General features: G+C 35.4%; 2 protein-coding genes across 2 annotated transcripts; both read left to right on the top strand.

The window, feature by feature from the left end:
• The first annotated feature begins 271 nt into the window (after window positions 1-271).
• On the top strand, window positions 272-5,913 carry LOC147395337 (adenosine kinase 2). Its single transcript, XM_086450348.1, has 12 exons — window positions 272-445; window positions 2,555-2,608; window positions 3,878-3,924; window positions 4,027-4,058; window positions 4,146-4,247; window positions 4,371-4,438; window positions 4,542-4,618; window positions 4,720-4,817; window positions 4,917-4,987; window positions 5,066-5,132; window positions 5,223-5,406; window positions 5,581-5,913. The coding sequence occupies exons 1-12, from the start codon at window positions 363-365 to the stop codon at window positions 5,721-5,723; spliced, it is 1,026 nt and encodes a 341-aa protein (XP_086306474.1). The 5' UTR covers window positions 272-362; the 3' UTR covers window positions 5,724-5,913.
• Window positions 5,914-9,701: 3,788 nt separating this feature from the next.
• Window positions 9,702-11,369, top strand: LOC147395336 (lysM domain receptor-like kinase 3). The gene has a single exon (XM_086450347.1). The coding sequence runs from the start codon at window positions 9,979-9,981 to the stop codon at window positions 11,257-11,259; it is 1,281 nt and encodes a 426-aa protein (XP_086306473.1). The 5' UTR covers window positions 9,702-9,978; the 3' UTR covers window positions 11,260-11,369.
• The last annotated feature ends 1,356 nt before the right edge of the window (window positions 11,370-12,725 follow it).

The raw sequence follows: 12,725 nt of genomic DNA, 5'->3' as shown, positions 1-12,725 counted from the left end.
TCAAAATACCTTTAGATTTCAATTTCCCAAAGTTTATTTATTGCTCTAAGGGCACAGGATAACAAAATGACCAAATTGAATCACGGTCCGACCAATTTGATAAAATTTTGATTAGCTCATGTATTCCAGCAATCACCAATCAGAACTATTTGGTTGGTTAAGTGGGTGGGTAGTAGTGGGCCGGTGAGAGACAAGACATCCTCAGTTTACGAATATACCCCTGTTAACATCACCAAAAAAGTGTTCTTCAACAACTTTAACTATCGAGATGCAAGCGCTCTCTCTCTCTCTCTCTCTCAAGTCTCACCGCACTACTCTCTCTCTCTCCTTTTCTATTCGCTTTGATCACTCTGTAATCATCAATGGCGTACGAAGGTATTCTTTTGGGGATGGGGAATCCCCTTTTGGACATCTCAGCTGTCGTAGACGAACAATTCCTCGAAAAGTAATTCCTCTCTCTACTGTTACTGTGTTTTTGAAGAAATTAGATCTTTCTGTTTATTCTGATATTCTCGACTACGAGATCGAAAAGTCCTGTTATTTTCTGATATTTTATGTGATTTAATTGGTTTTGTTGGTGTTTGTAGCTCAGGAGTTGTATATTTAATTATTTATTGTTCTTGTTGTCTGTTTTTAAGCATGATCTTGATGGTAGTTCTTTGTTTTATAGTTGCAGAAGAGAGATCTTTAAATTTACAGACAAATCTTCTTATTTTGATATATATATATATATTTTTTGGATCTAGTTTTGCAGATCTTACCTTAATTAGCTTTTAGATCTACTGTTTCTGGTACAGAGATCTTTTATTTTAAGTTGAATATCTTACTATCTATCTTTTTCTAAGCAAATGTTATCTGAGATCTTAGCTTATGGAGATAAGAACTGTTTGATCTGACACTGTGAGTGTTTAGCGTGTTAATGGTTTGAATGTTCCGTGTAGATTCAGGTAAGCTTGTAGTTCTTCATGTTTTCAAAATTGAATATTTCAATGTTTCTGATAGAGATAAGGTTTATGAATTATAATAACGTGCATGACATACAGTGTATAGATGCTATGGTGTATCTCATCTCATATCTTGAAGATCTTAGATTTGCATCAATTAGAATCAATTAGGTATATTATAGTGGATTAGTTGATTATCTTTCCATATTAGTGGATATTTTGAATCTATATAAACCCAATGGGAATTGTAATCATCATCGAATAAATTTTCAATAAAATTCCATTTCTTTAGTTTCTGATCAGGGAAGTACACTATGTTTGGATTGAGAGAAGTGGTGAGAAGAGAAGAGAAACTCAGTTTCTCCCTACCATGTTTGGATTGACAAGAGAGAAATTGGGATAGCTTTGGAAGTTTAAAATGTCTTAAGAGAGATCTAGGGGCAGAGTTGGAATTATAAAATTATTTAAAAGGGTTTCTGTCCACTTTTGGAGTGAAAGAAAGCTCACCTTTTTTCCTTTTTCTTCTCTCCAATTTTTTCTCTTCTCTCCCCCACTTAACAATCCAAACAAGAGAAATTGAGAGAAACTCATTGATTTTCTCTCCTCTTCTCTCCATTTCTCTCAATTAGTGCAAAAAGGCCTTGATTCCAGAACCATAGATTTGGTTTATCCTGCTGCCTTTTTTGCGATCCTGGGACTATATATATGAACACTAGGCTACTTTTTGCAAACTTTTGATTTGTCTACCTTACTGTTTCTTTTTCCTAATCGGGTTCTATATATTTTCGAATTGTAATTCTTGTCTAGTTCTGTATATGTAATGTATATAAATGTTTATTTTCTTTAATCAATGTTTCAAAGGTACTTGAGGCTTATGCCTCACCTCAGGGCAAGACTTCCCCAAAATATCCGAAGTCTTGCTTAAAAAAGTTGTAAAAGCTTGTGAGGCATATTCTTCATCCACCCATCGTCATCCTCGTCAAACTTTTTGGGGCCTTCTGAATGAATCTTGTGCCTCATCCACTGAGGCTGTTAAAAGGCGTACGCCTCACCCTTTTACACCTTTTTTGATGCCTTGTTTCAGAGGTATGTGCCTGATGTGCATTTGCTGGTTATGGCAATTCTTGGTTGCCGTTCTTTAATAAATTCTATTTATATAAATTTATATATATATATATATATATATATATATATATATTATATATATATATTTGCATTTAACTATCTAACATTTTGTTAAATAATAATTATTTCTTATAATTTTTCTATTTTTATTGTTTTTTCAGTTATTTATATTTATTTCTTAGTTTGAAGATTGGTATTCTATCAAGAGTTATTATTATCGAGTTTTTTTTTTTTTTTTTGGATGGGTAAGCTGGAATTGAACCCACTACTTGAAAGTTGATTTGCAATGTGTCAAACCAACTGAGCTATGGGTCTAAGTCAATTATTATGGACTTTGAATAACCGTGTTTTGGTTTGATTCATATTCTGGAATTGATGTTTGTTTCACTGGCATGCTTTGATTATCATGGTTGAGGATATGATAGTTCAGTGGATGTTTGAATTTTATGTTTCTGAGAATCTTATTTTGTCATGTTTGTTGACAGATATGACATCAAGTTGAACAATGCTATTCTTGCAGAGGACAAGCACGTACCGATGTAAGTGTCATGTTTCTCAGTTGGGGTTTCTATCTTGTTTGCTCTACTTGATCCATCTAGCTTTATAAGCTAGGATTTGGTTTTTGGGTCAATTGCATTTTTTTCAACTTTCATGTTGAAGAATTTTCTGAAAACCTTGCTTTATCACACAGATTAAAAGAATGTGAAGTAACATTTAATCAGTCTTGGTTTAATTTGGGATATTTGGATTCAACGTGTTTAGATCTTGGTATGGCTACTGTGATTTTCTTCACTGAAGTCCCCCTGTCAATTTAGATAAATTGAACCACCTGTTTTCAACTATTAACTTGTTCAAAACTTAAAATAAATAAAAATAGAAGAACCACCATAACTTCATGTATATTCTGTGCTGGATCCATCAAATGGATGTGGTGATCAGTTCGCTTAAAAGGTTGTTGTCAAGCTCTGGCATGATGGTAGAAAGTTTTTATATATTCCACTTCAGGAACCTTTGGAGTTTCAAGAAATGATTTTTTCTTTCCAACAAGAAAAGCACGAATTCTTGTCTATCTAAACTTGGGTTTTCCACTAATATTTTAGTAGATGGGAGTTGTGGGACTATAATCTTGGTTTTTTCAAGCACAAAAATGTTAAAAAACTGTAGATGGTTGTGGTTAGTTAGTACTATATAATGAACTTAATTTTGATTATTTCGGTTAGTATGGAAAACTTAGATGGTTTCACGGACCCTTTCAGATTTCCAGTAAAAGGAATCAACCTGATGCCCTTCAAGTAGTAGTGTAACGTGCTTTATATACATTTGTGTTGTTGGAGATAAATCAGTTGGAGTTTTTCTTGCTTGCTCACATGCAAACCCTCTTCTGAGGGTGGATATACATAATTGTGCTTCATCACATAGAGTCTTGTCCAAATATGCTTGTCCCCTGTAATAATTTACCAACTTTTTGTCATGATTTCCAACTCAATTAACATCAGCCTTGGTACAAGGGCTTTAGATGCTTTGACCTTTATAAAATGAGACACAATGGGAACATGAGAGTCCATGCCAAACTCTCATATTGCCAGCATGAACTCACGTATATCAGTTCTTAGCTTAACAGATGGAATTTAGAGAGTTAGGAATATTATTGTATTTAAATCATCTAGTTTAGAATAAAGGATTTAAATCCCATTCACCAACATTCTTCTACATATCATTCAACCATAAAATGTTTCGGATGGATTTGCCTGTTCAACTACTGAAATTCTCGTGTTTTGAACTGAGATTCTTTTCCTGGACATTCTCAGGTATGATGAATTGGCTACTAAGTTCAATGTCGAGTACATTGCTGGAGGTAATGTCAGGATTTGTTGATGTTGGCTTCCTTAGAACTACGCCTTTATAATGGCTACATGTGAGCTAACTATGAGTTTTTCTGTCATTTTGATATATTCAGGTGCGACCCAAAATTCAATCAGGGTTGCTCAGGTATATTTCGAGTATTTCTTCATTTGCTTGTTGTTCTACATATCATTTGTCCAGTAGAGTGAATTTATGTAATTTTTTTTTTTGCAGTGGATGCTTCAAATTCCTGGTGCAACTAGCTATATGGGTTCCATTGGAAAGGATAAGTTTGGGGAAGAGATGAAGAAAAACTCGAAACTTGCTGGTGTTAATGTAGTTTTCTTGTTGTCTTCATTTTATTTCTTTTAATGCTTCTATCTTCACATTTTCTCATCTAGTCTTCATTACTAGTTTACTCTATTGAAGGATATCTGATATACCTTCAACGACAATCAGGTTCATTATTATGAGGACCCAACTGCACCGACAGGTACATGTGCTGTTTGTGTCGTGGGTGGTGAAAGGTCAGTACTGCTTCGTACTTCATATGTTGTAGTGTTATTTCAGTTATTAATAAAATATTGTTTAAATTATTAACCTTTTTAACCGTCACGGACATTTCAACAGGTCACTTATCGCCAACTTGTCAGCAGCAAATTGCTACAAAACCGAGCATTTGAAGAAACCCGAAAATTGGGCGTTGGGTACCATTTCTTCTGTTTTGTTCTCGATTCTTCATTCGTTCTTTACTTATGATTATGAATTCTGTCTTTACTAAATTGCCCATAAACCGCTACATGAGCAGTTGAAAAGGCCAAATACTACTACATTGCTGGGTTTTTCCTCACTGTGTCCCCAGAGTCTATTCTACTTGTAGCTGAACATGCCGCGGCAAACAAGAAGGTAACCATTATAATTCTATTGGAAACTTCTTTCTTCTCAGTTGCTTTTCCACAAATCCGGAACTCATACGACATCATCTACTCATTCATCCATCTTTAGGTCTTCATGATGAACCTTTCCGCTCCTTTTATCTGTGAGTTCTTCAAGGATGCCCAAGACAAAGTTCTACCGTAAGCTTTCTTTCTTCCTCAGGGCTGTCATAATTTCGTCAAAAAGGATTTATAATTGAAGTGTGATATCTTATTCAGGTACATGGATTACGTTTTTGGAAATGAGACAGAAGCAAGAACTTTCTCGAGGGTTCATGGCTGGGAGGTAGTTCTCAATCGATGAGTTGATGTTGTAATTTACGGACCATTATTGGTGAAAAAGATTTATGAAATTTGATTGTCTTTGATTTCCCAGACTGATAATGTTGAGGAGATTGCTTTGAAGATCTCCCAATTGCCCAAGGCAACAGGAACCCACAAGAGGATTACTGTTATCACTCAAGGTGCAGATCCTGTCGTTGTTGCTGAGGATGGGAAGGTTAGATTATTTCCCGTGATCGTGTTACCGAAGGAGAAGCTCATTGATACCAATGGTGCAGGTACGTGCTCTTGTATTGTTCTGTTAAAGTGTCTTTTTCTGTTGTTGTCACCATAAATTCATGAAAACAACTCGAACAAACAAGTATAAAAAGTCAAAATAAGAAACAATAGTTATGAATGCGAACGTAATTGTCTTGACTTCTTGAGTAACGATTTTAATTTTCTGTATGCAGGGGATGCATTTGTTGGGGGATTTTTGTCGCAGTTGGTTAAAGAGAGGCCCATTGAAGACTGTGTGAAAGCTGGGTGTTATGCAGCAAATGTTATAATCCAAAGGTCTGGCTGCACCTACCCGGAGAAGCCTGATTTCGAGTAGGCTTCTGATTTTACTTCAGCTCCCTCTTTTATATCTTAATTTTGTCTTTTGAGAGGGGAATAAATGGTAGTATTATTTTAATTTTGTTTTGTCGATTCCTTTCTACTATCACATATTGTTTTTTAATCGAATGTTATTCAAGTATAATTATTTTTGAGTTATTAATGAAAAAAATTATATGTTGTGAGTCTATAGTTGTCGGTTGGGTAAAGTTCATCCGTGGTTAATGTATTTCACTTTTTCCAGCCTCAATTTTGAATCTTTGTCGGCTGGATGATTGCATGTGAAAATTAGGTCAAAAACCCCTCAAAAAAAAAGGAAAAGAAAAGAACAGATGGAAATATGACTTTGTCAAGAAAATGCAAATTTCAGATGTATGATTGCATGTATACTTAAAAACGCTAAAATGATTTTTGGCAATTGTTTTCCCACCCCTCCTTTGGAAATTGATTCCCCCAGGGGTTATGTGGTGACGCTTAAAAACGTGATTCCAGTGTATAATTGTCCATTTTTTTTTCTTCCAAAACCATTTTTGTAGTGAAAGTAATTCTTTTCACCCCACCCTTGTGCAGGAAAATTTTCTTCTCATCGACCCAAGAAAGTGTTTTTGCACCTCTGATTGTTTTTTTTCTTCTCAATACCTCTAACCTTCCCCTAGTACTAAAAGGCCAACTCTTTTTTATTTTATTTTATTTTATTATGATTAAGGCTGGAGTGACATCTGTTATGTGCGCACCATCACGTCAGATGTGTGTCCTCTGTATCACCCCCAACATGTCTTTTTTTTATTATTATTCTTTAACTAAATATTATTTTTTTAGAGTCACGACTCTATTGAGTGCTGATTTTTTAACTCAATCCGACAGAATAACTCAAAAACTCAATGATGTTGCATATGTTAGAATAATGATTTTCTAACTAAAAAGTCTTCACTTGATTGATGTGTTACGGACACGAAATCATAGAAATCTGTTTCTTTAGGATACACATGCAAATCTCCTTAAAAGATATGTATTTGTGTCTCTCGAGAAAATAGATCTATTGTTTCGTGTTTGTAACACATCAATTGAGTATTGACCAAGTGAAGATTTTCTAGTTAGAAAATCAGCACTCATGCAAGAATTATAGATTTTTTTTTTCTTTTTGGAGACACAATTACACATCCCCATAAACATGTGCAATTGTACATCCTGAAGAAAAAAAATCTACGATTCTTACACATGCCACGTCAATGAGTTCTTAAGTTATTCTGTTAGAGTTGAGTTAGAAAATCATTACACTAACAGAAAATTGCCTGTGCCTGACACAAAAAAATTATAGTAGTGTACATTTTCACACCAATATGTTTTGGTTAAACAATAAAGAAAAAAAATAGACGTGTCATTGCTCCCTTCATTCTCTTTTTCTTTTTCATTTTTTCTTCGATCTTTTAAACCTATTGTTTCAAGTAAGCATCCATCCAATCCTTATTTGGTGTGTTGGTCAACAATTTCATTAATTGGTGTGCAATAATTAAGTTGGTGTGACAATAGAAACTCTCATTTTTATTTCTTATCATCCAGGATTGTGTTCGGATTTTCAGCCGTTGTGACAGCAAGCATGACCTCTCAACTTTTTTGGTCGACCAAAAAAAGAAGAAAAAAGAAAGAAGTATCACATCAAATGAGATCCCAGAGAAAAGAATAGAGTGTAATATAATTGATTTAGAGAGCTTCAAACAAAGCCATCTAAACAAAGAAGAAAATAGAAAAAAGAAATATCACATCAAACGAGATCCTAGCAAAGTATAGAGTGTATAATATAATTGATTTAGAGACTTCCAAACAAAGCCATCTAAAGCCTATCTAATGAGAATAATTCTAATTCATTTTTTTAAGCTTTAACCATCCCATTCCACGTATTACAGGTACTTTAGAAAAATAATTAACAAGACTAAGTCAAGCTAGAAAATAATTCGTATTTTTTGTGACTGTAATGCCTGAATTATTGAGAAAGAATGAAAGATAAAAGTAAAATATTGATTTTCACAATTTTTTTGAATGACAATGAAAATAATACTCAAAACGACTTGTATGGCTTGAGTTAGGAGCGAAAACTTAAATTTTTGAGGGACTGGTTTTATAGAGAATTCGTTGGGATCTCTACTCTATAATTTTCTCTGTTGGAATATTTTGATACATGTTTTAGGGCTTTGATCAAATGAACGGCTGAAATTAGGACTATCAATAGATAGTTGAATTCAAATCAGAAAAATAGGACATTACTTGAAATTTTCGGATATCAAATTCAGATGATTTTTACCATCCAAATAAATTTTGAATACAGATTCAAATACTGATGTATCCAATCCGATAATATTATATTGATTAGAATTTAAGATGATTAAATAAAATATCATAAAAATCTTTAATCCTTTGGTATGGGTCTAGGGAAATTGTATTGACACGCCAAGAAACTCTAAGAGCCTTCTAATTTTTAGAAGCACCTCTGAAAATTGAAAAATTGTTGTGAGCACTCCATGTCAAATGGCACACATCTCATCCTCCAACTATTCTGACTATTTAGGCAAGGAGGAGAAGAAAAATAGAAAAAAGTTCGTCGTCGGAGGAGGAGAAGAAATAAACAGAGAAGTAGAGAGAGATTGACAAAGGAAGAGGGGGAGAAAAAGAAGAAGAAAAAAACAAATAAGGAGAAGATCGGAGGATGAAGAGAAGGAGAAGAAGAAGAAGAAGAAAAAAAAAACAAAGAGGAAGAGAGAGATCAGAGGAGGAGAAAAATAGAGAGAGAATAGGAGGACAAGAAAGTGCCGAAGATTCGTGACCGGTTTCCAACGTGTTGAAACACTGAAAGAAGACAAAGGGAAGGAGTGTCCAAATTTTTAATTTTTATTTTTCACTTTGGCTTGCCCTTAGAGTTTCTTGGCGTGAAAATAAAATTTTCCGTGGGTTTATTTCTCATGCAAGTTTCAACTCACTACTTCGAATTCGATCAACCTAGGGCTTGTGGTCTCCTCCTTTAATTTTTTCTTTTTTTTGGCGATCTTGTTTCTAGTGTCGCAGGTAAGGCAAGCATCCTCTCTCTCCCCAAAAACCCCCTATCTTCTTCTCTTTCCCTGGAAGAGAAAGTGTTGTATGATGTCAGTGTAGTATGCTTTGTTGAAAAATTCTAATGTAATGCTGGAGTGACCTTTGTGGGGTACACTAAATGGATATCTTGACTTAGTGGTGCGTGTATGCCCGTAAATATATTTTTTCTGAGATACGAGCAAAACGCATCTATGGATATGCACGTCCCACCACGTCAAAATGTCCCCATTGAACTCACTCCAACATTACATTAGAATTTCCCAACAGAGCATACTACACTGACATCATACAACACTTCTGATAATCATCAATATTTTTTTTTAAGTATAAAACATGGAAACAAAAAAAAAAAAAAACTTTTGAAGTGGATAGTCCGCTTCGAAATTCTGAAAGACCATCTCTATTAGATTACACGTGACATTTTTAAGAGGGTATTTCAAATTTTGACAGAAATATAGGGACATGAAATAAATTCTCAAACACCACGTGTTTTGAAAAGAAGAGGGTTACTTCAAATTTTTTCAAAGTGGGACTCATAAAAAACTCACTATCTCGAGGAAAAGTATCTATGTTTCTGTGCACACCACCGCATCAGCACAATAAAGTCCGTTTAATATTTTTTTTTTCTCCCCAAAATTAATGTGCGAAAAGAAAATATTTAAAGCAAAGGTTAGGTCCCATTGAAGCGTCTTCGTTTGTTTTGTTCAAACTTCCAATCGTACTCATCACTCATGGTTTTTAAACTCGGTATTTCATCAGCTCCGATATCGAGTCGTCTCGGACGAGGTTTCCGATACGTTTGAGACGTCTCGTGAAACAAATCAATAAATTGAACTGTGAGTCTGTGACTCATAAATCTCGATCAAAAACTGACTTTATGAGTTGGTCTCGTTCAACCCGCCCCTATTCTTTACCTTCTCCTCGATGGCATCCAAAAGGCCAAAAACCACCACTTTCTTTCTTGCTATATAGTACGCAACTTCCAACAGTGCATTTTTAGCAGGATACAGTCCCAGTTTTTCTCTCTCTTCCAGCCTCCTCAACACGTCTTCGAAATCGAATCCCCAATATCTCTCCTCAAACCAGCTTTCACTTATCGATTTCTCAAAATCCAAAATTAAGTTTTTTCTACATTTTAGGGTTTGAATCTCTCGTTCTCTCTCAACCATATGTGTAAATCGAAGTCGAAAACCGATGCAACGGATCCAAATTCAACCTCTCGAATCTCTCGATCCACACGAACCACAAAATCTTCAGAGACCTCTCGAACCCCTAAAACATCGATCTCAGATCAGTCCTCGACAAATTTCACAAGCGGAAACTACTCTAATGGTTCGAGCTACAACAGAGACTCGTCAAGAACCTCAATTTGGAGCAAAACCTCTCTCTCAAGTCTACGTGACTCCATACCTGAAAACCCTCACATCTACGATTTCTCAGAAATCTGCTTCGCCACTAACAACTTCCATGCGAAGCGCTTCTCATCCCCCTCAGCTTCTGCTACCGCATGGAGATGCTCCATCCGTGACAAAGATGTCGTTGTCTTCCAACGAAAGTTCCGCCGTTCAATAGAAACATCAGAGCTTCGTGAACGGCTCTCGTTGATTTGCAGAAGCCACCACGTCAGCCTAACTAAACTACTCGGTGTTTCGTTATCTGGAGATTACATCTACCTTGTCTACGACTACGTGAACGGTTCTAACCTAACCAATTGCCTTCGAAACCCTAGAAACCCTAATTTTACAGTTCTTTCGAACTGGATCTCAAGAATGCAAATCGCAACAGATCTCGCACAAGGACTTGAATATATCCACCACTACAGTGGATTAAACATCGGTCTTGTTCACAAACACATCAAGAGTACAAGTGTGATCGTGATCGAACCTTCGTTTAATGCGAAAATTTGTCATTTCGGTGCAGCAGAACTATGTGGAGAGATCACAGAGATCTCAAACGATACATCTACATCAACAACATCGAAATTGAAAAAATCAGGTAGTCGAATTATGAAATTAGAAGGAACGAGAGGTTACATGTCACCTGAATTTCAATCTGATGGTGTCGCGACGCAGAAATCTGATGTTTTTGCCTTCGGAGTTGTGATCTTGGAGCTCTTATCAGGAGCAGAACCTCTCCAATACATAATTGATGAAGAAAATGGAGTTTATAAGAGAATTTCTGTGATTGAAACAGCAACAGAGGCGATTGAATCTGATGAAGCAGGTACGATTCGAAAATGGGTTGACAGAAGATTGAAGGATTCGTTTCCTGTGGAGGTTGCTGAGAAAATGACACGTGTAGCGTTGGATTGCGTACACGTGGAAGCAAATAAGAGACCTGATATGAGACACGTGGCGGGGAATATTTCGAAGCTTTATTTAGAATCGAAGACGTGGGCGGAGAGCATGAACATCCCGACTGATTTCACGGTCTCTTTCGCGGCTCGTTAAGCTGGAAATACTTTTTATTAGGAAATTAATAAGTTGAGAAGAAATTTGATAGTTATTCTTTGAAATTGTTTGTAGAATCTCTGACTTTTAATAAAATAGTTGAAAAGCCACTGCGTCTTCAAATTGATGACTCTTTGATGACAGCTTACTTGGACAGACTACTATTAAATTACTTAAATGCCCTCATCTTTCAATCTCTAGTGGAATACTATGGTTATTCAGTCAAAAATCATTCTTTAACGTCTAGGGCTATTGGCATGACTTCTTTCTCTACTTAGAAAACCCTTCTAACTTGTTCTTGAGGCTTGAGTCAATGTTTTATAAATTGAAAATTTAGACCTTGTTTCAATTTGGTTAGATGGGCTGATTTATAAAAAAAATTATTAATATTTATATATATTTTTAATTTTTTTTTTCATTTATATTGAAATCTATGATTATTATACAATTCCTATCGACCTGATCAAACCATTAGTTAGGTCCATTTTTCAAAACACCGGTTTCAATGTTGAAGGAGGCAGAAAATCAAGGGTATGTTTGATCAAGGAAAGTTCACTTAAATAGTTGAACATTCAAGAGTTTGCATCTCAAAATTCAATTCTTGGATGTTGAGGGTGAGAGTTTATTATTACTTTTGTGTGTTGGTTATTCTGAGAGGTCAATTTACTTCTTCTTCCCCAAATTGCAAAATCAAATTTAAATTTAGGTTTATCTTGAAAATCCATTAGGGTTAACTGGGTAGAATATTAGATCCTCAACTTAGATCATATGCTTCTTCCCCAAATTGGAAACATAGGGTTTGATGGTAAAAGGTGGAGTATTGGATGTGGTTGGAGAAGAAGAAGAAGGGGACATATGGCTAGGATTGGTGAAGAAAAAGAAGGGGAGGGATGGTTGGGTCTAGGGAAGATTGGTTGTAGCTGGGGAAGAAGAATAGATGGTTGGGGTTGGGGTTTAGTAACCTAAATCGTGAGGTAAGGTTAGCAGACTCACTTTAAATTCGTGGTTTTACAAATTGATATCGAATATGTCCAAAATTCGCATTCTCAATATTTGAAATAATGCTTTCACGTATGGTCTTAAACTCCTCTTTAAATGGCATTTGTGTGTGTGTGTGTGTATAGGGTTGGGATCCACATACACATAAAGCCACAACGTGTTTTGTCTTATATGGGCAAAAAGGTTCAGAATGGACTGATTTTTGTGAGGATGATCTCTATGGTGAAGAGATCATCCTTACCAAAAATCAACTCATTTTAAAACTTCTAACTCTTTACAAGTTGAAGAATCGTGGACCGTCCCGATTTTTATGAAATCACTTTTGATGAGGTTAGAAGTTTTGGAATGACTGATTTTTGCAAGGATGATCCCCTCACCATAGAGATCATCTTCACAAAAAATCAGCCCATTCGTTCGACCTTAAAGAGAGTCAAATATTATGTCAGTGTATGGGTTAGAAATTTTGG

This window comes from Akebia trifoliata, chromosome 8 (genome assembly GCF_017979445.1).
Source record: "Akebia trifoliata isolate Shusen 1 chromosome 8, ASM1797944v1, whole genome shotgun sequence".
Lineage (NCBI taxonomy): Eukaryota > Viridiplantae > Streptophyta > Magnoliopsida > Ranunculales > Lardizabalaceae > Akebia > Akebia trifoliata.
This window is presented reverse-complemented; position numbering and strand designations above follow the sequence as displayed.

What these genes read in the sequence shown, in the direction of transcription:
- LOC147395336 (XM_086450347.1), top strand. Translation starts at nt 9,979, where the DNA reads ATGTGTAAATCGAAGTCGAAAACCGATGCAACGGATCCAAATTCAACC.
- LOC147395337 (XM_086450348.1), top strand. Translation starts at nt 363, where the DNA reads ATGGCGTACGAAGGTATTCTTTTGGGGATGGGGAATCCCCTTTTGGAC. An exon ending in GACGAACAATTCCTCGAAAA is followed by an intron (nt 446 to 2,554) that starts GTAATTCCTCTC and finishes GTTTGTTGACAG; the next exon opens with ATATGACATCAAGTTGAACA. An exon ending in GAGGACAAGCACGTACCGAT is followed by an intron (nt 2,609 to 3,877) that starts GTAAGTGTCATG and finishes GGACATTCTCAG; the next exon opens with GTATGATGAATTGGCTACTA.